Below are 23667 nucleotides of genomic sequence, written 5' to 3'. Positions count from 1 at the left end.
CACTCGGCTAATTTTTTATATTTTTCGTAGAGACGGGGTTTCACTGAGTTAGCCAGGATGGTCTCAATCTCCTGACCTCGTGATCCGCCCACCTCGGCCTCCCAAAGTGCTGGGATTACAGGTGTGCGCCACCGCGCCCGGCTGACTACTGAACACTTTTTAACTGTTACCTGACAAACTCTTGAGGGTTCGTTTTTTCTGTTGATCGGAGGTGAGGAGTTAGCAGACATGGACCGGGTTTGAATGCTGTCTGGTAGGCTCTTTTTGAAGGTCTCTCTCTTGCAGGTGGTCCTGACAATCAAGTCCACTTTGAAGGATACCAGGTGTCCAATCAGTGTATGGCGCTCGTCCGTGATGAGTGTTTGCTGCCGTGCAAGGACGCCCCGGAGCTTGGCTACGCCAAGGAGTCTAGCAGTGAGCAGTACGTGCCTGATGTGTTTTATAAGGTAAAAGTACGGTAAGAAAAAGAATTCTGTATAAAAAGAAAATTCTGTACAAAAAAAGAAAAATAATGGTGTCAACCTGTCTTGAACCTTTCTAATTTGGGTGCATTCTGCCTATAGCAGCCATTCGTCAGCTGTGGTTGAACCCTCCTTGTCACCAAAGGCTTCTGTCACGTTTCTGGGGCTGGAAATTAGCTACTCATGCTTCCATGGCATTAGGGCTTCTCTCCAGGAGTGGAGCTACATGCACTAGATTTGAGATCAGCAAGACCAAATCCGACCATTGCAACACAGACAGTCTCGGTTTCTAAAGATGAGAAGATGGGGCCTGGGCATGGTGGCTCATGCCTGTAATCCCAGCATTTTGGGAGGTCAAGGCAGGAGGATCGCTTGAGCTCAGGACCTCAAGACCAGCCTGGGCAACATAGCGAGACCCTGTTTCTTCAAAAAATAGATGTGGTGGCATGAACTGTTGTCCCAGCTACTTAGGAGGCTGAGGTAGGAGGATCACCTGAGTCTGGGGAGGTCAAGGCTGCCCTTAGCCATGATCGTGCCACTGCTTTACACGTAGGCCTGGGTGACAGAGTGAGACCCTGTCTCAAGGGTGGGGGTGGAGATGAGAAGGCAGTGGGAGATGTTTAGGGACCTTTTTTTAGAATCCTGTCAGTTGCAGCTATTCAATGTTTTTTCTTTTTGGTGATTCCTGCTCCTTTGGGGGCTCCAGTTACACATCTATTTGACTGCCTGGAGTTTTCCCACAGTTTATTGATACTCTGTTCATTTTGTTTCAGTCTTTTTCAGTGTTTCATTTTGGATAATTTCTGTTATGTCTTAACATTCATTGATCTTGACTTCTACAGTGTCTAATCTGCAGTTAATCTCATCCAGCATATTGTTAATCTCAGAGGTTGTAGTTTTCATTCTAGAAGTTTAAGTTGTTAATTGCTTCCCGTGTTTCTACTTAACTCTTTGAACATAGAGGATACAGTTATATTAACTTTTTTCTTTCTTTTTTCCTTTTTTTTTTTTTTAAAGAGACAGGGTCTCACTATGTAGGCCAGGTTGATCTTGAACTCCTGGCCTCCAGCAGTCTTCCCGCCTCAGCCTCCCAAAGTGTTGGGGTTACAGGCATGAGCCACTGCGCCCGGCCCGTATTAACTTTTAATGTTCTTATATACTAACTCATGTCACCTGGTATTTCTGCATCAGTTTTAATTGATTTTGTTTTTCTAATTATGGGTTAGCATATATGGGTCTACAGCTGCAGTGTGTTTTCTGTGGACCATCTGTCCGTCCGTCCTTGTTACTGGGGTACTGAGTGTGTGTGATATGGTGCTCATTGTGTATCACAAGCCAGAGACTCCAGCAGGGTGTCTTCTTCTAGAGAGGGCTTTCTTTTCCTCCATGGGAAACGTGGTGGTGGTGAGCTGTCCATCTCCATCCAGGCGGCAAGTAGCAGGTCAGAGCTGACTTGCGTTTCGATGAGTTGATCCTTCTGTGTTTCTACAGTGTAGCCCCTTAGGGGTGCCATCTGAGAGCCTGGTAGCGCTCTTTGTGAGGTGGCAGTCTTCCTTAAATCTTTGTCTCACTGGCCCTGAAAGGCTGGGAGATACAGACTGTCCAGAAGTTTCTCGTTTTTCTCATGCTTCATACAGCTTAATTATGTAGGTATCCCATGTACCTTAAAAGTTTTAAAAGCATTTTTTTTTTCTTGTTTTTGAGACAGTCTTGCTCTGTTACCCAGGCTGGAGTGCAGTGGCGTGATCTCAGCCCACTGCAGCCTCTGCCCTCGGAGTTCAAGCGATTCTTGTGCCTCAGCCTCCCGAGTAGTTGGGACTACAGACACGTGCCACCAGACCCAGCTAATTCTTTGTATTTTTTGTAGAGACTGTGTTTTACTGTTTAGCCAGGCCGGTCTTGGAACTCCTGGCCTTAAGCGATTTGCCCACCTGGGCCACCCAAAGTGCTGGGATTACAGGTGTGAGGCCACCCAAAATGCTGGGATTATACCACACCCAGCTGCAAACATCTTGAGGGGGGAGAATGGCTGCATGTTTGAAATTCCTGTATCTCCAGGGTCTCTGCCAGACTCTTGTCTCCCCCAGCACTCACTTCCTGCAGGAGGAGGGAGGGGGCTTTCTGTCTCAGTACCACTGTCCTCTTTGCTGGGGGTCTTCTTGTCTGGTTTGGATTCAGGCCCCTGCCTCCTCTTCCTCCCTCCTACCCAGTTGGACAGGCTGGTCTCGAACTCCTGATCTCAAGTGATCTGCCTGCCTCAGCCTCCCAGAGTGCTGGGATTACATGCATGAAACACTGTGCCTGACCTATATTTTTCTTTTGAAATAGCGTCTCGCTCTGTCACCCAGGCTGGAGTACAGGCTGGCGTGTGATCTCAGCTCATTGCAACTTCTGCCTCCTGGGCTCATGTAATCCTTCTGCCTCAGCCTCCCATGTAGCTGGGACTGCAGGCACGCACTACCATGCCCACCTAACTCTTTTGTATTTTTAGTAGAATCAGGGTTTCACCATGTTGCCCAGGCTGGTCTTGAACTCCTGGGCTCAAGCAGTCTGCCTGTCTCGGCCTCCCACAGTGCTGGGAGTACAGATGTGAGCCTCCCACAGTGCTGGGATTACAGGTGTGCACCACCACGCCTGGCTAATTTTTATATTTTTAGTAGAGATTGGGTTTCACCATGTTGGCCAGGATGGTCTCGAACTCCTGACCTCATGATCCGCCTACCTTGGCCTCCCAAAGTGCTGGGATTACAGGCGTGAGCCACCTCACCCATCCTTGATTTCTTTCTTAACGATGTGGATAATCAGCTATACGAGCACGGTTTTGGGAATAAAAATAAACTTTTGTTTCTCTCTTAATCTTTGATGCTTCTGTCATCAGTTGTCTCCATGAATCATGGAGAATCATGGATGTTTCTGGACTCTGTTCTATTCCATTGGCCAATTTTCCTAAACCAGAACTAATACTAGACTCTTTTTTTTTTTTTTTTTTTTTGAGACAGTCTCTCTCTTTCTCGCCCAGGCTGGAGTGTAATGGCGCAATCTTGGCTCACTGCAGCCTCTGCCTCCCAGCAATTCTCCTGCCTCAGTCTCCCGAGTAGCTGGGACTGGGACTACAGGCCCACACCCCCACGCCTGGCTAATTTTTTGTATTTTAGTAGAAACAGGGTTTCACCATGTTGCCCAGGCTGGTTTCGAACTCCTGAGCTCAGCAGTTAATCCGCCCGCCTCGGCCTCCCAAAGTGGTAGAATTACAGGCGTGAGCCACCGTGCCCGGCCTCGTTCCCATGTTGTTTAACGTCTCTTAGAAAGGTTTTCGATTTTCTCTGTGGAGGTCTTACCTATCATTTATTAGATTATTCCTAGGTACTTTAATTTATTTTTAATCTATTACAAAATAGCACTATCTTAAAATTACATTTTTAAACTGTTGCTGTTTGAAACAGGTAAATTTTTGTATCCAGCAACTGCTATCTGTTCCTCAATATTATTATTTATAAGTTTAGTCTTTTGCATTTCCTACATGTGTTATCCTTTCCATCATCAGCCCTTCTCATTCTCTGGGCTTATCGCGATGTTGCCTGGGATCTCCCAAACAGCACTGATGGCAGTGAACGTCTCTGGCACCTTTGTCTTGCTTTTAATCGTAAAGCAAGTGCTTTTAGGATTTTATCGTCAACTGTGAGTTTTCTGTAGGATTATTTTTAAATACCCTTTTCGGGTTGGAAATTTGCTTTTTTATTTCCATGTGTTATTATAAGTTTCTTGCACTTAGGAATGGAGCTCCCTTTTGTCATGAAATATGTGACATTTCCTTAATCATTCTGTTGTTTTCATAGAGTGCTTATTTGCCCACTGTTAGTGAGAATAGGCTAGAAATACTTCCCAAAATTGTTTATAGCCCTGTAGGATTTGAGACAGATTTCTCATGTTTCAGGAAAATACCAGTTGGAGCAAAGAGAACTGTAAAAGCCGACATTAAAGTCATCCTTTTAGTCCTCCCATGGACTTTGAGGTTGAAGGTAAAATATGCCTTGTAAACAAAACGTGCACCAATATTTGTCTAAGGCTGTTGTTCATCATATTGTTGTCTCTGGCAATAAAAATTGGAAACAATTGAACAGCCCCGTCCCAAGGGGATATGAAGTTACAGCTGGACTCTGGGATAGCGTGTGGTTACTGAAGGTTTGCGTTTACAAATCATTGAAAGATAAGGGATAAAACTCAAAAAGTAAAATTAAAAGTGCATCTGTACCTAGAGTATAATACCAATTTTGTTTGTTTTTTGAAGACGCATATAGGCATTTGCACATCTATGTGGGCATACATTTACGTGTACTCACACACGGGGTGGGAGTAGACGCTTCCTGACTGTCCTTCAGGAGGGAGAAGAGTCTGCAGCTTTGCCCTGTCCCATATGCAGCCAGTAAGAGAATGAGGAAGAGCTTTGTGGACAGATGAGGGGAGCTGTGCAGATACTGATGTTGGAGAAGTGATTTGAAGGCACATCTGTGTCATCATTCCCGTGTAGTTTTTTTTAAGAAAGCATGGATGTAGGCCGGGCGCGGTGGCTCAAGCCTGTAATCCCAGCACTTTGGGAGGCCGAGACGGGTGGATCACGAGGTCAGGAGATCGAGGCCATCCTGGCTAATACGGTGAAGCCCCGTCTCTACTAAAAAATACAAAAAAAACTAGCCAGGTGTTGAGGCGGGCGCCTGTAGTCCCAGCTACTCAGGAGGCTGAGGCAGGAGAATGGCGTAAACCCGGGAGGCGGAGCTTGCAGTGAGCGGAGATCCGGCCACTGCACTCCAGCCTGGGCGGCAGAGCAAGACTCCGTCTCAAAAAAAAAAAAAAAAGAAAGCAAGCATGGATGTAAACATAGTCCTGTGAGGACCAGGAGCTTCCCAAGAGACTAGGTCCAGCCAGCCACACTTGTCTCTGGGGCAGTCAGGGGCGGGAAGTGGGGTTTTCTCTTTCACCTTTCTTGTGAAAGAGAACACTTGTCCCCTGCAGAGAAACATGAAGAAAACATATTTAGTGATAACTACTCTTTGCATCTGGTAGAGTTGTTTCCTTTTCTATTCTTTTAACTTCAAAGACTTGTAATTGTGGAGAATAAATGAGTGCATTTATTGACTACATGGGCAAATCAGAATGTATTTAATTGGTGTTGTGTTGATGGCCTTTGGTTCTTCCTGGTTATTACAGAAAGTGCCACGTTTAACACCCTCATACATCCTCATGTGACATGTTTCTTTTTATTTTTTTTGAGACGGAGTCTGGCTCTGTCGCCCAGGCTGGAGTGCAGTGACCCGATCTCAGCTCACTACAAGCTCCACCTCCGGGGTTCACGCCATTCTCCTGCCTCAGTCTCCCGAGTAGCTGGGACCACAGGTGCCCGCCACCACTCCTGGCTAATTTTTTGTATTTTTAGTAGAGACAGGGTTTCACCGTGTTAGCCAGGATGGTCTCAATCTCCTGACCTCGTGTTCTGCCCGCCTCAGCCTCCCAAAGTGCTGGGATCACAGGCGTGAGCCACCGCACCCGGCCTCTTTACTTATTTTTGAGATGGAGTCTCGCTGTGTCACCTAGGCTGGTAGAGAGGGGTTTTGCCATGTTGGCCAGGCTGGTCTCAAACTCTTGACCTCAAGTAATCTACCTGCCTTGCCTTCCAAAGTGCTAGAATTACAGGCGTGAGCCGCCGCACTCAACAGTAATGTGTGCAGTCTATGCTGTGTGCACCTGTGGCCCCAGCTACTCAGGAGGCTGAGGCAGGAGGATTGCTTGAGCCCAGGAGTTCGAGGCTGCAGTGAGCTTTGATTGCACCACTACACTCCAGCCTGGGCAACATGTTGAGACCCTGTCTCTAAATAAATAAAGATGGAACATTTTAAGTACGAAATGAAATGTATGTTTATTATGAAAAAATTAAATCTTGTAGATTGGTAAGAAGAAAAGGGACGCCTCTAGCACCCCTTGTGATACGGATAGGCTTTGTGTCTGCACCCAAACCTCATCTTGACTTGTAATCCCCAGCTGTCAAGGAGAGATGAGGTGGAGATAATTGAATCCTGGGGGTGGTTTCCCCCATCCTGTTCTCAGTGACAGTGCGTGCATTCTCACAAGATCTGTTGGATTCATAAGGGGATCTTCCTGCTTTGCTCGGCACTTCTCCTTCCTGCCACCTTGTGAAGAAGGTGCCTTGCTTCCCCTTCCCCTCCTGACATGATTGTGAGTTCCCTGAGGCCTCCCCAGCCATGCTGAACTATGAGTCAATTAACCCTTTTAATTACCCAGTCTTGGGCAGTTCATTGTAGCAGTGAGCAAATGGACCAGTCACACCATTTATCTGCTGAGCGCTTCCCGTGGGTCAGGTGTTAGGCCGAGGACCTGGGGCGCCATGGTGAGCAGGTCCCTCCTGGTCCCTCTTCTTGCAGACTCTGTGGAGGTGTCTTGTTGGGAAACAGGGCCCGCCGAGGTGGCCATTCATAGCACTGAGACTGGAGTGTGTGAGAGGAAGCCAAGTGGAGTGGAATCTGCTGAAGCCATGTACCTGGAGAGCACAGCATGTACCCGGGGGGCCAGTCTAGCTGGAGTGACCTGTGGTGGACAGTGGGAGGCCATGGAAAGAGATATGGAAAGTGGGTTCTGGAATGTTCCTGCTGGAGGTGTCAGGAGGGGCAGTCTGGAGGCCGGAAGCTTTTGCAACAGTCCAGGCATTGAATGCCAGTAGCCTGAGTCAGGAGAAGGCAGCAAGGTTAGAGGAGTGAGTGGGGCTGAAATCCAGGTAGGAGAGGCAGTGGACAGGTGCTGACAGCCGGATGGGGTGGGCAGGGGAGGTCCCCACTGTAGAAGACCCATCCTATGCTGCAGTGTGGGGAACGGTTTGGAGTTGGGGAGCCCAGTGAGAAGCTGGTGATGTTGCTAATCCAGGCCACATGTCAGTTCCCTGTGGCCTTGGGGACGAGGACGGTGTGTTGGGACTGAGAGCTTTGGAGGCCTGGCAGGCGTGCAGAGAGGAGCACAGTCTCAAGCCAGGTTCCTGGTTTAGGGGAGTAGAGTTGCCACTGGTGCCAGAGTAGAGCCATGGGTCTGTGTGAGAGGATGGTGAGTCCAGGTGCCAACATGCGGAGTTTGAAGATGTAGCAGGACAGACATTTGCCAGGACTCAGGTCTGGAAACTCAGGCAAGAGATACAGGCCAATAATGTCCTTTTCAGACTATTTGCGGAGAAAGCCTAAATTAACCCAGAAGTAGACGAGCCAAGCCGTGGTCCAGGGGGAGAAAAGAAGACGGCGTTCAGCTAACCTGGAGTAGATGAGCCAAGCTGTGGTTCAGTGGGAGAAAAGAAGAGGGTGTTGAGCAACTCCAAGGATTGCTGCTCTAAAGAGGTCAAGGAGAAGGGTCTGGGAGAGGTGGGAGGGTGATGTCCTGGTGCCAAGGGACAGTGCTGGGGTCCCCCATCTGGAGAGCTGTGCGGACAGGCAGTCTGGCGAGGACCACACAGTGCTGGGGTGGGCAGGTCAGAGTGCCATGGGGAGCCGAGGAGGCGTAGAAGCAGCAAGAAGGACAGCATTCCTTCAAGGAGCCGGCTGTGGAGGGGCCAGAGGGCATCTCGGAGGAACCCACTGCCCGTTGCTGTGGCCAGGCATTGCTTACTCAGCAGGCCATGGGGTTTGTTGGCATCTGGTGCTGTGAACAGCATTTGGTGGACCCTGTAACTCATTCTTAGTGCATGCTTTAAATTGCTTGGGATGAATTCCCAGAACTAGGATTTTGTTGCTGAAGCTTACTGTGTCTCCCACACAGTAAGCTTACTGTGTCCTCCCACATTTCCTCCGGGAAGGTGTCAGGGTGGACACTTGCGGGTGGTGCTTCAGACCAACCTTGCCCTCGTGCCTGTGACGCTGGCAAGAACCAAGCAGGCCCAGGACCTCTCTCTCTGTGCTGCTTTGGCCACAGGGAGTCTCCTGTGTTTACTGACTGTTTTCTTTGTGAGTCGCCTCTTCGTGTGCTTAGGTATTTATAAGGTGATTCATCATTTTTGGCATTCATTCATGAGGTCTTTGTATATTAACCCTTTGTCGTATGTTGCAAACCAGGTTGTTTTTTTTTTTGAGACGGAGTCTCGCTCTGTCACCCAGGCTGGAGTGCAGTGGCCGGATCTCGGCTCACTGCAAGCTCCACGTCCCGAGTTTATGCCATTCTCCTGCCTCAGCCTCCCGAGTAGCTGGGACTACAGGCGCCCGCCACCTCGCCCGGCTAGTTTTTTCTATTTCTTAGTAGAGACGGAGTTTCACTGTGTTAGCCAGGATGGTCTTGATCTCCTGACCTTGTGATCCGCCCGTCCCAGCCTCCCAAAGTGCTGGGATTACAGGTGTGAGCCACCGCGCCCATCCCCAGCCAAGTGTAATTCTTTACCCCAGAACTATGCATCTGCCTACATACTCTTTCCGTGCTTTTAGGATTTAATTTTACTTTGAGATCCATAATCCATTTATGTATGATATTGGTACAGGTAGGAATCTAGCTTTGTGCTTCTCCAGATGTTCGCCTGGTTGACCTAGTCCCACTGTTCATTGTAAACCAAGGTATCTGTGTCTCTTCATGTCTTACTTCTGGGCATTGTCCTCTGCCACTTACCTGCAATATACTCCTTTGTTGTTACCAAACCGCTCTGTTCGCTATAGCCCTGTAACCCACTTTTCTATTTGTTGGGACAAGACCCAGCAGCACACAACTTTTTAAAGTAAGTGTTTTCACCCATAGGAGATTGTGTTTGCTTCCAGCATTTTTCAGGACAGTTTATCAATTAAGAAACTGCCAAGAGAAGAGATTCTGAATCACTTCTTATAGTATATTCCCAGTCTAAGAGAAAATTTTGCTTCCCTTGCGGTGGAGGTGGAGAGAGTCTTACTCAGTGTGAGACCACTGTTGGGGTCCAAGCCTCAACTTCAAGGTTCCCCAAAGGCAGAGAGGTCTGCGTGTGTCCTGGCCCTGCAGCACCAGCACTAACTTGGGAGGTGGGGAGCCTGCACACATGGTATGGGGGGCCCAGTATCTACGCAGCTGTCCAACTGTCCTCGCCGATCGCTTTAGGAGGTTCACTCATCTTTGTAACCCTTCCTGTCTTGCTGTGTGTCAGGGACAGCAGTAGTGCCTATGACTGGTGTGGTTGTGAGGACCAAGTGGCTCTGTGCACACAGCTGGCCCGAGAAATGCCAGCTGCCGGTTCTGTGTGCAGCTGACAGGTGCTGTGTTGTTGCACATGGACTGGGCTATTTTCTAAGCAGTGGTGCTTTTAAGAAACTGAGTGTCAGCCAGGCGTGGTGGCTCATGCCTGTAATCCTGGCACTTTGGGAGGCCGAGGAGGGTGGATCACGAAATCAGGAGATCGAGACCATCCTGGCTAACACGGTGAAACCTCGTCTCTACTAAAAATACAAAAAATTGCAGGGCGTGGTGGCTGAGGCACGAGAATCACTTGAACCCTGGAGGCAGAAGTTGCAGTGAGCCGAGATCGCACTACTGCACTCCAGCCTGGGTGACAGAGCAAGACTGTCTCAAACCAAACACACACACACACACACACGCGCGCACGCAAAAGCATGTGGGCTTTGTGCCAGGACAGCAGTGAATTCCATTGATTGAATGGCATCAACCCTGCTTTAGAAAAGGTAAACGAAATCCTGAATGTGTTGCTTTTCTAAGAACTGGCAAGAAGGGGCACAAATGATAGCAGGATCTGAACCACCACGGGATAACTCGGATAAACAAAGCTTTCAGACACCGGTTTCTTTTTTCTTTTCTTTTTTTTTTTTTTTTTTGAGACAGAGTCTCGCTCTGTGGCCCAGGCTGGAGTGCGGTGGCCGCAATCTCAGCTCACTGCAAGCTCCACCTCCCAGGTTCACGCCGTTCTCCTGCCTCAGCTTCATGAGTAGCTGGGATTACAGGAGTGTGCCACCACACTGAGCTCATTTTTGTATTTTTGGTAGAGACGGAGTTTCGCCATGTTGTCCAGTCTTGTCTCAAACTCCTGACCTCAAGCCATCTGCCCACCTGGGCCTCCGAAAGCCCTGGGATTACAGGCATGATCCACCGCGCCCCGGGCATCCCCAATGCTTTTGAGCTAACAAAGACATCGATTCCTGGATTTCTCTTGGTGTCAAGACCTTGGTGCCAGTACTTCCAGAAGTGGCCTCTAGCGCGGGTGGTGAAGCGCTGGGGCCACAACCTCTGACCTCCTGGTGCCTCACTCCAGGTGGAGATAAAGCTGCTGACACTTTGACGGCTGCCAAACTTAGAATTAAGACATCCTCCTCCCAGCACATTCCAACTGACATTTGCTGAGGCCCATAAAAAGTAATTGCCTTTTAAAATGGTGTGTAGGCCTAGGGATTGGCTGGTGAAAACATCTGAGTGAAGGCTTGGGGGAGAGGTAGAAGTTACCTGTTTCCCCAGGGAGGAAAGGGGGATACAACACCTTTATTTTCTTTGGGACTGGAAAAGGTACAGTTGGATAGTTAAGTTTGAAAGAGAATAGCATGACACAAAAAAGAGAGAGGGGCATTTAACAAGAAAAATCCCTAGAGGGTGAGATTAAAGTGAACAGGTGCTGGAAAAATGTTTCTGCATATTAGAGCTTAATTAGATTTGAAGATGAATTCCAGATGGGCTGATTATGTGTGAGTTGTTGCAGGTTATTTCTTGTAGGGGCAAGCGTGTATTTTTGGAAATGGTGATTTAGTTTGATTGGATTTGATTTTTGCCTCCTACCAAATCTCCATTGAGAAACCACCTCTTTTGAGGCCCCAGGACTCATGCAGTAGGCCCCGTGTCTTTAGTGTCCCCATCACAGCCAGCAGAGCCCAGAATGTGGAGGTCTGTCCTTACTGTGGCAGCCCCTCGTCGCGTGGAAGGAGGACACACGACCCTCACCCATGTCAGTGGAAAGCCATTCAGTGTTCAAGGCGGGCAAACAGAGCAGAGCTGTGTATTTGCAGGAACGTAGCCTCTGATGGGGTGGGGAGCAATACGTGAAATGGAAATGGAGTACAGGTTCGTTCTCCTGCTCTCCTGGAAAGATTGGTTGGATATATTTGGACCATTTTTCTCTGGGAGGGTAGAGGCAAGTTCTTGTTGGTCGCTCTCTAGCTGTGAGTAAAGGTGTGAGGGTATGGAGACTGAGACACATTTCAGGCCAGACATTGAATTTAACATTTTTTTATTATTTTTTAAGACCAGTCCAGTACAGTAGTGAGGAGGGGAGAGTAGAACAAGGAGTTGGGTATGTCACTGACTGTAAACAGTCAACTGAGATAACGCACCACCTTCAGACCAGCCAGAAACTTAATTTTCAAGCAAGGAGCAGGGCCCAGGGCCACATGGGGCCTGGGGCTTCTCATTAGGATAATGGACTTGGTTTGACTTGGGAACAGCTTGCGACGATTGTCTCAGAAGACAGCGGGGCTCCCTGACGTCCACAGGAAGGTGTGGTTGTGCTAGGGGTGGCCTCCCATCAACCCTGCACACCTCAGGGAGATTTGTTTGGCAATCATTTCGGGTCTGAGAGCTCCAATAAACGTAAACTTTTATGTAAGGCCCTATAATTGGAAATTATGGATGTATAATTTATGTATGACTTAATGAATGATTTATATAATGTTAAGTGACGATTTAGATAGAAAATATGACCCCCTCGTGCAGAATCTTTAATGAAAAGCTTTGGTTCTTATGAATTTATTTCTGGAGCTCTGTTTGAACTCAGAATGTTTGACATAAATCAGATCTAATTGTCATTTTATGATTAATGAACATATGCTGGCCGTTTTTCCCCATAATTAAACTTTATGTTCCGTGCATCTGACAAAGCCAAACAAGTTGAGACTTTGACAGATTGGTGTGGGGCTCCCGTGTCTTTGTGTTTGTGTGTGCGCTTATTTGTGCATGCCTTTACTCTATTCATGTCCAAGTACTCGGTTTCTGGAAAGTCGGGTTTTCAGAGGTGTGAGTGAGATTCTAACAGTTAGCATTCAGACTGTGAGGCTTCATATGCTTTTGGAGGATAGACAGGGCACGGGTCCAGCCTGAGGGGAATGCGGACCCTTCTGCCTGTCGCAGATCGTGCCTGAGTGCCAGGCCAAGCGCCGTGGGTAGAGGGCAGGCCTTTGATGTGCTCTCCCAGTGGGGAGTCCTAGTGCCCGAGAGCTTGACCGCTTTCTCAGGCTGTGGTTATAATAAGGAGCTCCAAGAAATGGTGGAAGTTGGTTTCACTGCAAAAATATGCACGTTTTCCTTTGTGCTATCCATACACTTCAATAAGATTTGTAGTAATTTAAAAAGTGAAGGCCGGGCACGGTGACTCAGACCTGTAATCCCAGCACTTTGGGAGGCTGAGGCGGGCAGATCACGAGTTCAGGAGATTGAGACCATCCCGGCAAACACGGTGAAACCCTGTCTCTACTAAAAAATACAAAAAATTAGCCGGGTGTGGTGGCGGGCACCTGTAGTCCCAGCTACTTGGGAGGCTGAGGCAGGAGAATGGTGTGAACCTGGGAGGCGGAGCTTGCAGTGAGTGGAGATTGCGCCACTGAACTCCAGCCTGGGAGACGGAGCAAGACTCTGTCTCAAAAAATGAATAAATAAAAATAAAAGATGAGACAAGCATGCGAAAGGAAAATCATTACCACTGATCGCCTTTGCTCACTGCTGTTCCCCTCTGACTATTGCAGGACGTAGACAAGTTTGGCAACGAGATCACCCAGCTGGCCCGGCCCCTGCCTGTGGAGTATCTCATCATAGACGTAAGTGCCCCCCATGCACAGCCTGGGCAGACGGACCCATCGGGCGCCTTGGAGGTGGGACTGCTGGGTGGTGGCTGCTCAAGGGAGGAGGCTGCGATTTAAGGCACCCTCTGCCTTGTGCTGTGCCCACCCCATAACAGGCACCCAGGAGTGGTTGTAGAGTCACTGAGAGTGCGGTGTTGCTGAAGTGCTCACAGCTTTAATGGCTTTTTGTTTTAGTTTCAGGTTTTTATTTCCTTGACATCAACCTAGGGGTTAACTGTCTCCATACTAAAGTACAAAGGACCACCGACCCCAGGCTAGGGAGCCTCTGGAAGGCAGCGAACCGCCATTGCTTGGGTCTCCAGTCAGCGGAGCATCAAGCAGGCTTGTTCAGATGTGCTGTGCTTGGTGTGTGGCTGTCAGCTGTCCTGCATGTGCAGGTGCTGCCCTGGCCCCAGCACAGCTGCCACAGCCCACAGTGTGTCTGGGCCACTTCGTCCAGGGTGGGCCCCAGGGGATGCACCTGTGAGTCAGTGTTCTTGAGTGAGGGATCAGCGTGGTTCACTGGGTGGAATTCCAGGAGCCACAAATGCCCCTGGCTCTTCCACATCTTCCCTGTGTCTCAGCTCCTTTCTGGAGGCATTTGATGGTCATGGAGATACGGCTGTGCCATTGGCCACAGGGCAGCAAGGATGTCAGGATGGGTCTTCGCAGCAGCCAGTGCATCAGCCCCAGCAGAGCTCTGTCTAGAGTGGACAGGAGGCAGCTCATTTGCTATGCTGCTGCCGTGCCAGGATCTATTCAGGCTGCATTGGAACTCGAATGGGCATGTGATTCAGGCAGTAAAATATCATTGCATTCAGAGCAGCAGGTCCCCACGAGCCAAACCCATCGATGCACCATTCCAACTGACAGCTCCCGAGAACATATTTATTACGTAGGCCGTGGAGGCATCTGGTTTTTAGACTACCTGGGGTGTAATTAAGATGAAAACAGATTGATGGAGCATACACCCAGGAGGAGCTGGCATGATTTAAAACCAGCTTTCTCAGGTCTTCCACCCCGAGCGGCCTCCCCACCCCTTTCCTCTTCTTTTATAAAGGAAGTTAAGTTTTTGCCTTAGTGCAGTTTTTCAGAAGTTCTTGTTTGTGGGAGCGCATTTTGCTCTGTGATGCCCAAACTCCTTGACCCTGTGGAAGTGAGGCATGGGGAGTCCTTGAGAGCAGGCGCCCAGAGAGGGGTGTCAGGCTCCATGCCCAGCCCCGGGTCACAGGCGCTGGCCTGGGCCAGGGTTCTTAAACCTTGGGATGGGATGGCTGGGCAGGCAGGAAAAGGCACCAGCCACTGTTCCTGGGGCTTCTTTGTGGGTTCTGGGGGCATCATCTGGCTGATAGACGATGGGTAGGGTAGGGAAATGGCTTCAGTGTGTAAGATGGGAACTGATGCCCTGCCTGGGACATCTGGGATGGGCTGTGTGGACTTCGGTTCTGTTACCCTCCAAGGGCCAGTTACAAGGCCAGCAAGACCCTCTGTCGGTCCCACTAGCTCGCTCACTAGCACGTGTTCTGGGGGTGCCGCCCTTGCCATTTCTAGGCCTTCCCAAAGGAGACGCCTGAGTGGGCCAGGCTTTTGTCTCTGCAGGAGGTCAGCACCTCCCCTGTCTTCACCTGGTACCCAGCACTGTGCGTACCAACACTATGTGTACCAGCCCCGTGCTGGGCACCCAGGAGGCGAGTACTCTGATCATCTTCATCTCGAGGAAGAGTAAAGTGAGGCCCAGGATCCCTAACTGACGAGGCCATGTAGCCGACATGTGGCCCTGCGGCCCGAGTCTTCGTGCCCCGCCCCACCGCTTGCCCATGAAGGGCCAGCTCAGGCCAGACATGCTGCCGGTGGCTCAGCTGTCCTTCCAGAGCGGCTCGTGCTGGCACAGCAAATCCTGGGCCAGCCAGCTCAACAACAACTCACTGCCTTTGCTGATGCAGAAAACAGACCAGAACCACACTCATTCTTTAGAAACAGTCCCAAAGGAACCAGAATAGTTCCCCTAAATCTGGAAGAGGTGTGACCTCGGCGGCTGCTGTTCTGTTGCAGAGAAAAGCAGCATCAACTCAGCTCGGGTGCTTCTTTGGGGAGAGGTGTCTGTCACGAAGAATAAAAGTTGTATTTCTATTGATTCTTGCACATTTAACCACTGTCCCTGTAGCTTCTATTGATTATATGTTAGGTGCAAAATGCCCTCTGTTGTCATTAAGGCCTGTCTGAGCCAGTGAAGTACTTAGCTGGCCTTTGGGTATCAGCTCTGACGGGGAGAGGAGAGCTGAACCCTGTGTTCTTCAAGGGCCTTGTATTCACCCCTGCCTGGAAAAGCCCACAGCTCCATGGAGTGGCTCCCAGCGTTCAGAAGGGGCTTAGCAAGCTGCTGGAGGGTGCTTTGTTTCTTGAAAGCTGGCTGATTTCCTCATGTGCCCTCCAAATGCAAGGATACGAATTTCTCTTGAGCAAAGCCAGCTCCTGACAGCCTCCTGGCCCCTTCCATTCCCTTCTTGTCACCTGGACAAGGGGTCACACCAGCCTTTAGTTCCTCCATAGCAGAGGGAGAGAACCTGCGTGAAGGGAAGCTGTGCCGCGGGGGGAGTCCCAGTGCCCTTTCTGTAGGATGTCGAGGCCAGTGCACAGGCCAGAGGCTGCCCGGATATGGTGTAGTTTGCCTCCAAGATGGCGGAGTTTCAGAGTGTTTGTTTAGAGATGACACTAATAGATAACAGTTCCCTTCAACGGAGATCTTTTAGAACTCTCTCAGAATTGCTGGGAGTCGTTAACTCGGGCTCTGGGAGATGCTTTGGGCTGGCTGGGAGTTGGCCACACTATTTTCAGCCTAATTTATCATGGGTTTGTGTTTTTCTTCATTAGATCACAACGACTTTCCCCAAGGATCCAGTTTACACTTTTTCTATTTCGCAAAATCCATTTCCTATTGAAAACCGGGATGTATTGGGTGAGACACAGGTGAGCTCTTTGTCCTTAGAAACACAATTTAAGGTAACTGCCGATTGCTTATCTAGTGTCAGTATTGTTTTTCCAGAAAACATCAAGCTTTCAAACGCTTCCGATGCATTCTCGTGACAGGTCAGCTGGGGCCTGCTGTGGGGCACTGTTGGTCAGGTGGACGCCCTTCCCGTGGCTGGGTGATGGACAGCCACAAAGGCTAAGCCCCTGACGTCCTCAGACTGGTCCCATCCTCAGTGGACCTCGTAATTTTCCCAAATGTGTCACTTTGTGTCTTCTGCCAGCAGCCTCGTCACTGTTGGTTTGGCCTGGCCCCTGCCTGGTCACCTGCTGCCCTTCTCAGGCACCTTGGGGCTGTGTCGCCCGTCTTGTCCTGGCCTCGGCTTTCCCATGTGTAGTGTTGATCTGCTGTTTAGTGTGGCTCATGTGTTGGCCTCTGCTCTCACCGGCAGATCAGGCCAGGTCCGATGTGCTGTCACGCCTTCTGCATACTGTGTAGACAGGCTGTGTATACATGGTTGTTCTGAAATCATAACTTGCTAACAGACATTTCAGAAGGTGGTCAAAGAGTGTCTATAATGAGGTTTTCTTCAGTGGCTGACAAAGCTTCTGTGCTTTGGTCCCCTCAGTGCCCATCCGCCCAGGGAACTTGGGGTGCTCGTAGAGGCACAAAGCCAATTATTAGGGTGCACTCTTGAAGCTCTGTGTTTGGTTCTGCTGAAGAGTCTGTGCTGCATCACGGCTGCCCTGCACATTCCTCCCTCTTGCCACCCTATATGGAGAATACAGCTCGACAGGAAAAGCCAGACGCATCTCCCTGCCCTGAAGGGGGCTCCAGGCCCCTCCCACAGCCCACTCTTCACCTGGGGGCCAGGGTGCATTTCCATCTGTTTGACTGTGTCTCTGTCTGAGTCACCTTTTTTTTTTTCGAGACAGAGTCTCACTGTATCACCCAGGCTAGAGTGCAGTGGTGCGATCTTGGATTACTACAACCTCCACTTTCCGGGTTCAAGCGATTCTTCTGCTTCAGCCTCCCAAGTAGCTGGGATTATAGGCACGCACCACCAAGCCTGGCTAATTTTTTTTTATATTTTTAGTAGAGACGGGGTTTCACCATATTGGCCAGGCTGGTCTTGAACTCCTGACCACCTGCCTGCCTCTGCCTCCCAAAGTGCTGGAATTACAGCATTAGCCTCCATACCTGGCCAGTCTGAGTCAGCTTTAGAAGTGTGTCTTCTTGCACATCTGGGTAGTCAGGTGTGCTGAGAGCATCTTCTTGGGAGAAGAGGGCAAGAGCTTGCTTTGCAGCTGCCTGCTCCTCTTTCTTGGACCCTGTTTGTGGTTGCAGAGGCAGAGGGAGAGGTGCCTGTCAGCATTCAGTGTATTGAGTTGCATCTTAGTAGGAAACGGCTCTGTTTTGGGGTCTGGCACTGGGGAAATGTATGGAACATTCATGTTTATTCCTGTCCCCCTAGGACTTCCATAGCTTGGCCACCTATTTGTCCCAGAATACCTCATCTGTGTTCTTGGATACCATCTCAGATTTCCACCTCCTGCTGTTCCTGGTCACCAATGAAGTTATGCCTCTGCAGGTGCGTGCCCAAGTGTGGTGTCTGCCTTAGCAAGTGGGCTTTGCCCGCCAGGAGATGCCTGTGTCTTGCTTTCTTTCCTCACAGACCAGAGTGGGACTGGGAAACTGGGTCAAAGCTTGGGGTCACACATTGTCCCCCTCATTTGTCCTATGGGCAGAGTGTAGGCAGCAGTTTTTCACAAGAAGCTGTTTGATAGAAAGATGAATTTTTTCACCTTTAGCGTTTTCATGGAGTGTCTGCACCTCTGTGAGGAAGTACGGTTTCATCTGTTACAATCGGATGGGAAGCAGAGGTGATTTAGCTCGGCCTCCAGCATTAGAGTTAGACAGTTTAAAAAATTTCTGTTCTAACAGTTTCCGAGTCACGGCCTCTGCTTTTGACTCATATCTCCCCTCCTCCCCAGTCAACTCTGGTTTTATTGCCTTGGCCCAGAAGGCTTGGCCACCTTCCAGACCCCAAGCTCACAGCTGCACAGTTGGCATTTTTAAGAGGCACCGTTGGGGGAGAATAGGGCGAGTGCTTTGCAGAAGCGGCTGCTCTGGGTAGTCGGGGGGCAGTGGGCAGCAGCCCCCAGGAGGTTCTTGCATGTGCCGTGTGTGGGGGTCCAACTTTGGCTTTTTCTTCACTGTTCAAGCCGACAGGAAATGCCAAAGAGAAAGGAGCAAATTCTTTCTGAGCTGCTCCGCCACTGACTCAGGACCTTTCCCTGAAGGAGACAGAATGGAGAGGCTCCTCCTCCCCCAGCCTTTCTCTGTCAGGAAGCCTATAGCTGTTCTTGTATCCTGCTAGTTTATTTTGCGTCTGTATTTTGTCTCAAAACCACTCACTCGGGTATTTGACATCAGGCACCGTGTGCCTCTTCCCTGCCTGTGCCTTCTCTAGTCAGCCCAGGGAGCTGCACCTCCTGCTCCCAGGTTCAGCTGCTGCCCATCTGTCTGGACAGGTGGTGAAAGGTGAGGCTCCCTCTACACCAGAGCCACCTTGCTAGTATACTGCACTATTTTTGCAGTCATCTGTTGGAAGACATTCTCTGGAGATACTGAGAGCTCCTGAAGGCTTTATCCGTTTCTCATATATGATTTTTTTTTTTTGAGACGGAGTCTCACTCTGCCGCCCAGGCTGGAGTGCAGTGGCCGGATCTCAGCTCACTGCAAGCTCCGCCTCCCGGGTTTACGCCATTCTCCTGCCTCAGCCTCCCGAGTAGCTGGGACCACAGGCACCCGCCACCTCGCCCGGCTAGTTTTTTGTATTTTTTAGTAGAGACGGGGTTTCACCGTGTTAGCCAGGATGGTCTTGATCTCCTGACCTCGTGATCCACCCGTCTTGGCCTCCCAAAGTGCTGGGATTACAGGCTTGAGCCACCATGCCCGGCCGATTTTTTTTTTTTTTAAGACAGAATCTTGCTCTGTTGCCCAGACCGGAGTGCATTGGTGCAATCTTGGCTCACTGCAACCTCTGCCTCCCGGGTTCAAGCGATTCTCCTGCCTCAGCCTCCTGAGTAGCTGGGATTACGGGTGCCTGCAACCACACCCGTCTAATTTTTGTATTTTTAGTAGAGACGAGGTTTCACCGTGTTTGCCAGGCTAGTCTCAAACTCCTGACCTCGTGATCCGTTCGCCTCCGCCTCCCAGTGTTGGGATTACAGGCGTGAGCCACCGTGCCCATCCTTAATGCATTAATCCCCTGCACTTTGACCCAGAAGGCTAGGATAGAGAGTGCATTTTTCTAGACACGACGGAGAAGAGAAAGAGGCAGGGGGATGAAATGTAAGGGAGGAGGACACGTCTCACAGCTAGGGTTCCGCCCTCCATCCCAGCCTCCAGGACAAGAGGCATGAGCTCCTATCGTCTGGACTGTTGAGCACTGTCAGTGCATGGCAGAGGCACAGATGCCTGCTTGGGCCTATTTGGGAAGAATTTAAATTCTAGTTCAATTTAGCACTTGAGTTTGTAGATGTACGTTGTAGCAGTTTACATTTTATAGTGATATCCTGCAAGATTTTTAAAATGTCCTCGGGAATATGTCTTAGTGTTGGGGAAAACGAAACCTGGTCCGGCAGGAAGCTGCGCACCTCAGGCACAGCAAAGTGGAACCTTCCTCTTGGCTTCTTGTAGGACAGCATCAGCTTACTGCTGGAGGCCGTGCGGACCGGAAATGAGGAGCTCGCCCAGACGTGGAAGAGGTCTGAGCAGTGGGCCACCATCGAGCAGCTGTGCAGTGAGTACCCCACCCTGCCCTGGTACCCCGTGGCTGGGGCTGGAGAGCAGTCTACTCTGCACAGCTCCCCACTGCCTGTCGTGCCCTGGATTCTGTACCCCAGCTGCATCGTGGCAGCTGCTGTGCAATGAGACTAGAGACTCGACCTCCCTGCCAGGCATGCGGCAGTTTCCAGTGATGTAACATACATGTTGTCCAGGCCGTGCATCTTAGGTACACAGCCCTGTACATTTTATAAATCTATACCTCAGAGATACTAATCTCCAGGCATCCGAGGAGCACTTTCAGCATCATTGTCTTAAGAGAATCAGAAACTTTGTGGAAGCGCCAGAAGCGCAGGACCTTTTGGTCTCCTTGAGAATTTCCCTTTGGTGCTTAAAGCTGTAAGGAGGAGAAGCCTACAGCATGCGTGTTCTTCCTGGTGGACACTACAGAATGAACTGCAGGCATTGCGTTTCTTCAGGACCCTCAGTCACCAAGTCCTGAACAATTCCCCACCCGCGAGAACCTTCTGTCAGCATTGCTGCAGGGACTCCTCACGCATCGTGGTGCCCTGTGCAGCCCGAGTGCCTGCCCTGAGTCTGTCCAGCTGAGAATACCAAAGTGCCCGACAGCTGCTACAGCCTTGGACAAACGCTAGAATCCCTCTGTTAACAGAGCCTTCAAAATACATATCAAACACCTTTATACCATTTTCTCTTTTTTTTTTTTTTTGAGACAGAGTTTTGCTCTTGTCGCCCAGGCTGGAGTGCAGTGGCATGATCTCGCCTCACTGCAGCCTCCACCTCCTGGGTTTAAGCGATTCTCCTGCCTCAGCCTCCCGAGTAGCTGGGACTACGGGCGGCACCACGCCAGGCTAATTTTTGTATTCTTAGTAGAGACAGGGTTCCACCATGTTGGCCAGGCTGGTCTCAAACTCCTGACCTTGTGATCCGCCCGCCTCTGCCTCCCAAAGTGCTGCTGGGATTACAGGTGTGAGCCACCACGCCCAGCCAAGGTTTTCTTTTCATACAATTCTTTATTATTTTTATTTTTGTAGAGACAGAGTCTCACTTTGTTGCTCAGGCTGGAGTGCAGTGGCACAATCATAGCTCACTGCAGCCTCAGACTCCAGGCTCAAGTGATCTTTCTGCTTCAGCCTTCTGAGTAACTGGGACCACAGGCTCACACCACCACCCCCAGCTAATTCTTGGGGTTTTGTTGTTTTTTGTTTGTTTCTTAAAAATAATTTTAACTTTTATTTTAGGTTCACAGGGTACATGTGCAGGTTCGTCACCTGGGTGTATTGTCTGATGCTGAGGTTTGGGTATCACCCAGGTAGGTACTAAACATAGTACCTACTAGATTTTTCAGCCTTTTTTTTTTCTTGTTTTTGAGATGGAGCCTCACTCTGTCTCCCAGGCTGGAGTGCAGTGGCGCAATCTTGGCTCACTGCAACCTCTTCCTCCTGGCTTGAAGCAATTCCCCTCCCTCAGCCTCCCGAGTAGCTGGGATTACAGATGTGCGCCACCACACCTGGCGTTGCCATCTTTATGCACATGAGTACCCACATTTAGTTCCCACTTATAAATGAAAACATGTGGTATTTGGTTTGCTGTTCCTGCATTAATTTGCTTCAAATAATGGCCTTCAACTGCATCCAGTTGCTGCAAAGGACATGGTTTCATTCCTTTTCATGGCTGCAAAAATTTTTTATTTTTTTGTATCAATGAGGGCTCACTGTGTTGCCCGGACTGGTCTCAAACTTTCTGGCCTCAAGCATTCCTTACACCTCAGTCTCCCAAAGCCGTGAGATTATACCTGGGAATCACTGCAGCCAACCCTTTTATGCGATTCTAACAGTGACACCAGAGTCTTCTTTTCTTCTTTTTTGTTTCCTTTTAGAGACAGGGTTTCACTCTGTTGCCCAGGCTGGAGTGCAGTGGAGTGATCATCACTCACTGCAGCCTTCAATTCCTGGGCTCAAACGATCCTCCTGCTTCAGCTTTCTGAGTAGCTAGGACTATAAGCATAAGCCACTACACCCAACTAATGTTTCTGTTTTTTTTCTTTTTCTTTTTCTTTTTTTCTTTTTTTTTTAAGAGATGGGGTTGGCTGGGCGCGGTGGCTCACACCTGTAATCCCAACACTTTGGGAGGCTGAGGCAGGTGGATCACGAGGTCAAGGGATTGAGACCATCCTGGCCAACATGGTGAAACCCCATCTCTTAGTAAAAATACAAAAATTAGCTGGGCATGGTGGCGAGCGCCTGTGATCCCAGCCACTCGAGAAGCTGAGGTTGGAGAATCGCTTGAACCCGTGAAGTGTAGGTTGCAGTGAACTAAGATAGTGAGACTGACCCCAAGTGCCACTGCACTTCAGCTTGGGTGACAGAGTGAGACCCTCTCTCAAAAAAAAAAAGGAGAAAAAAAAGAAAAGGTCAGGTGCAGTGGCTTACACCTGTAATCTCAGCACTTTGGGAGCCAAGGCAGGAAGATCACTTGAGCCTAGGAGTTTGAGACCAGCCTGGGCAACATGGCAAGACCCCATCTTTTTTTTTTTTTTTTTTTTTTGAGATAGAGTCTCACTCTGTCGCCCAGGCTGGAGTGCAGTGGCACTTGAGGTCAGTCTCACCTTGACCTCCCCAGGCTCAAACAATCCTCCCGCCTCAGGCTTTTCTGAGCAGCTGGGACTACAAGCATGTGCCACCATGCCTGGCTGATTTTTTCAATTTGTTGTAGAGATGAGGTCTCACTATATTCCCCAGGCTGGTCTTGAACTCTTGGGCTCAAGCGATTCTCCCGCCTCAGCGCTGAGATTGCAGGGGTAAGCTGCCATGTCCAGCCAACTCTTTTATAATAGGCAGTTCTGACTGGTGTAAGATGGTATCTCACTGTGGTTTTAATTTGCATCTCTGATGATTAGTGATGTTAGGCATTTTTTCATGGGTTGTTTGTTTTGAGACAGTCTCGTTCTGTCGCCCAGGCTGGAATGCAGTAGCGTGATCTCAGCTCACTGCAGCCTCTACCTCCCGGGTTCAAGCGATTCTCCTGCCTCACCCTCGTAAGTAGGTGGAATTACAGGTGGCCGCCACCACACCCAGCTAATTTTTTTAGTTTTAGTGGAGACGGTTTCTCCATGTTGGCCAGGCTGGTCTCAAACTCTTGACCTCAAGTGATCCGCCTACCTCAGCCTCCCAAAGTGCTGGGATTATAGGCATGAGCCACCACACCCAGCCCTCATGGGTAGTTTTGTTTTGTTTTGTTTTGAGACGGTTACCCTGTCAGCCAGGCTGTAGTGCAATGGCGTGATCTCGGCTTACTGCAACCTCCACCTCCTGGGTTCAAGTGATACTCATGCGTCAGCCTCCTGAGTAGCTGGGACTACAGGTGTGCGCCACCATGCCTGGCTAATTTTTATATTTTCAGTAGAGATGGGGTTTCACTATGTTGGTCAGACTGGTCACGAACTCCTGACCTCAGGTGATCCACCCGCCTCGGCCTCCCAAAGTGCTGCGATTACAGACATGTATACATCAGACACAAAGATCAGCTCAGGATGGGTCATAGGCCTAATGGTAAAAGGTAAAACTATGAAGCAGGCTGAGCACGATGTCTCAACTGTCAT

The 23667-nt window shown here is 49.7% G+C and overlaps 1 protein-coding gene across 1 annotated transcript in view; it reads left to right on the top strand.

The window, feature by feature from the left end:
- Positions 1-23667, top strand: part of NPLOC4 (NPL4 homolog, ubiquitin recognition factor) — a 102965-nt gene that overhangs the window by 74254 nt on the left and 5044 nt on the right. The window contains exons 12-16 of the mRNA XM_031934242.1: positions 286-446; positions 13190-13261; positions 16157-16252; positions 17728-17844; positions 19959-20061. Of these exons, the coding sequence (XP_031790102.1) occupies positions 286-446; positions 13190-13261; positions 16157-16252; positions 17728-17844; positions 19959-20061 (549 nt within the window). The remainder of the gene's footprint in view (positions 1-285; positions 447-13189; positions 13262-16156; positions 16253-17727; positions 17845-19958; positions 20062-23667) is intronic.

The sequence above is a fragment of the Piliocolobus tephrosceles genome, chromosome 16 (genome assembly GCF_002776525.5).
Source record: "Piliocolobus tephrosceles isolate RC106 chromosome 16, ASM277652v3, whole genome shotgun sequence".
Taxonomy (NCBI): Eukaryota; Metazoa; Chordata; class Mammalia; order Primates; family Cercopithecidae; genus Piliocolobus; species Piliocolobus tephrosceles.
The sequence above is the reverse complement of the archived record's forward strand: the minus strand, read 5'-3'. Positions and strand labels throughout refer to the sequence as shown.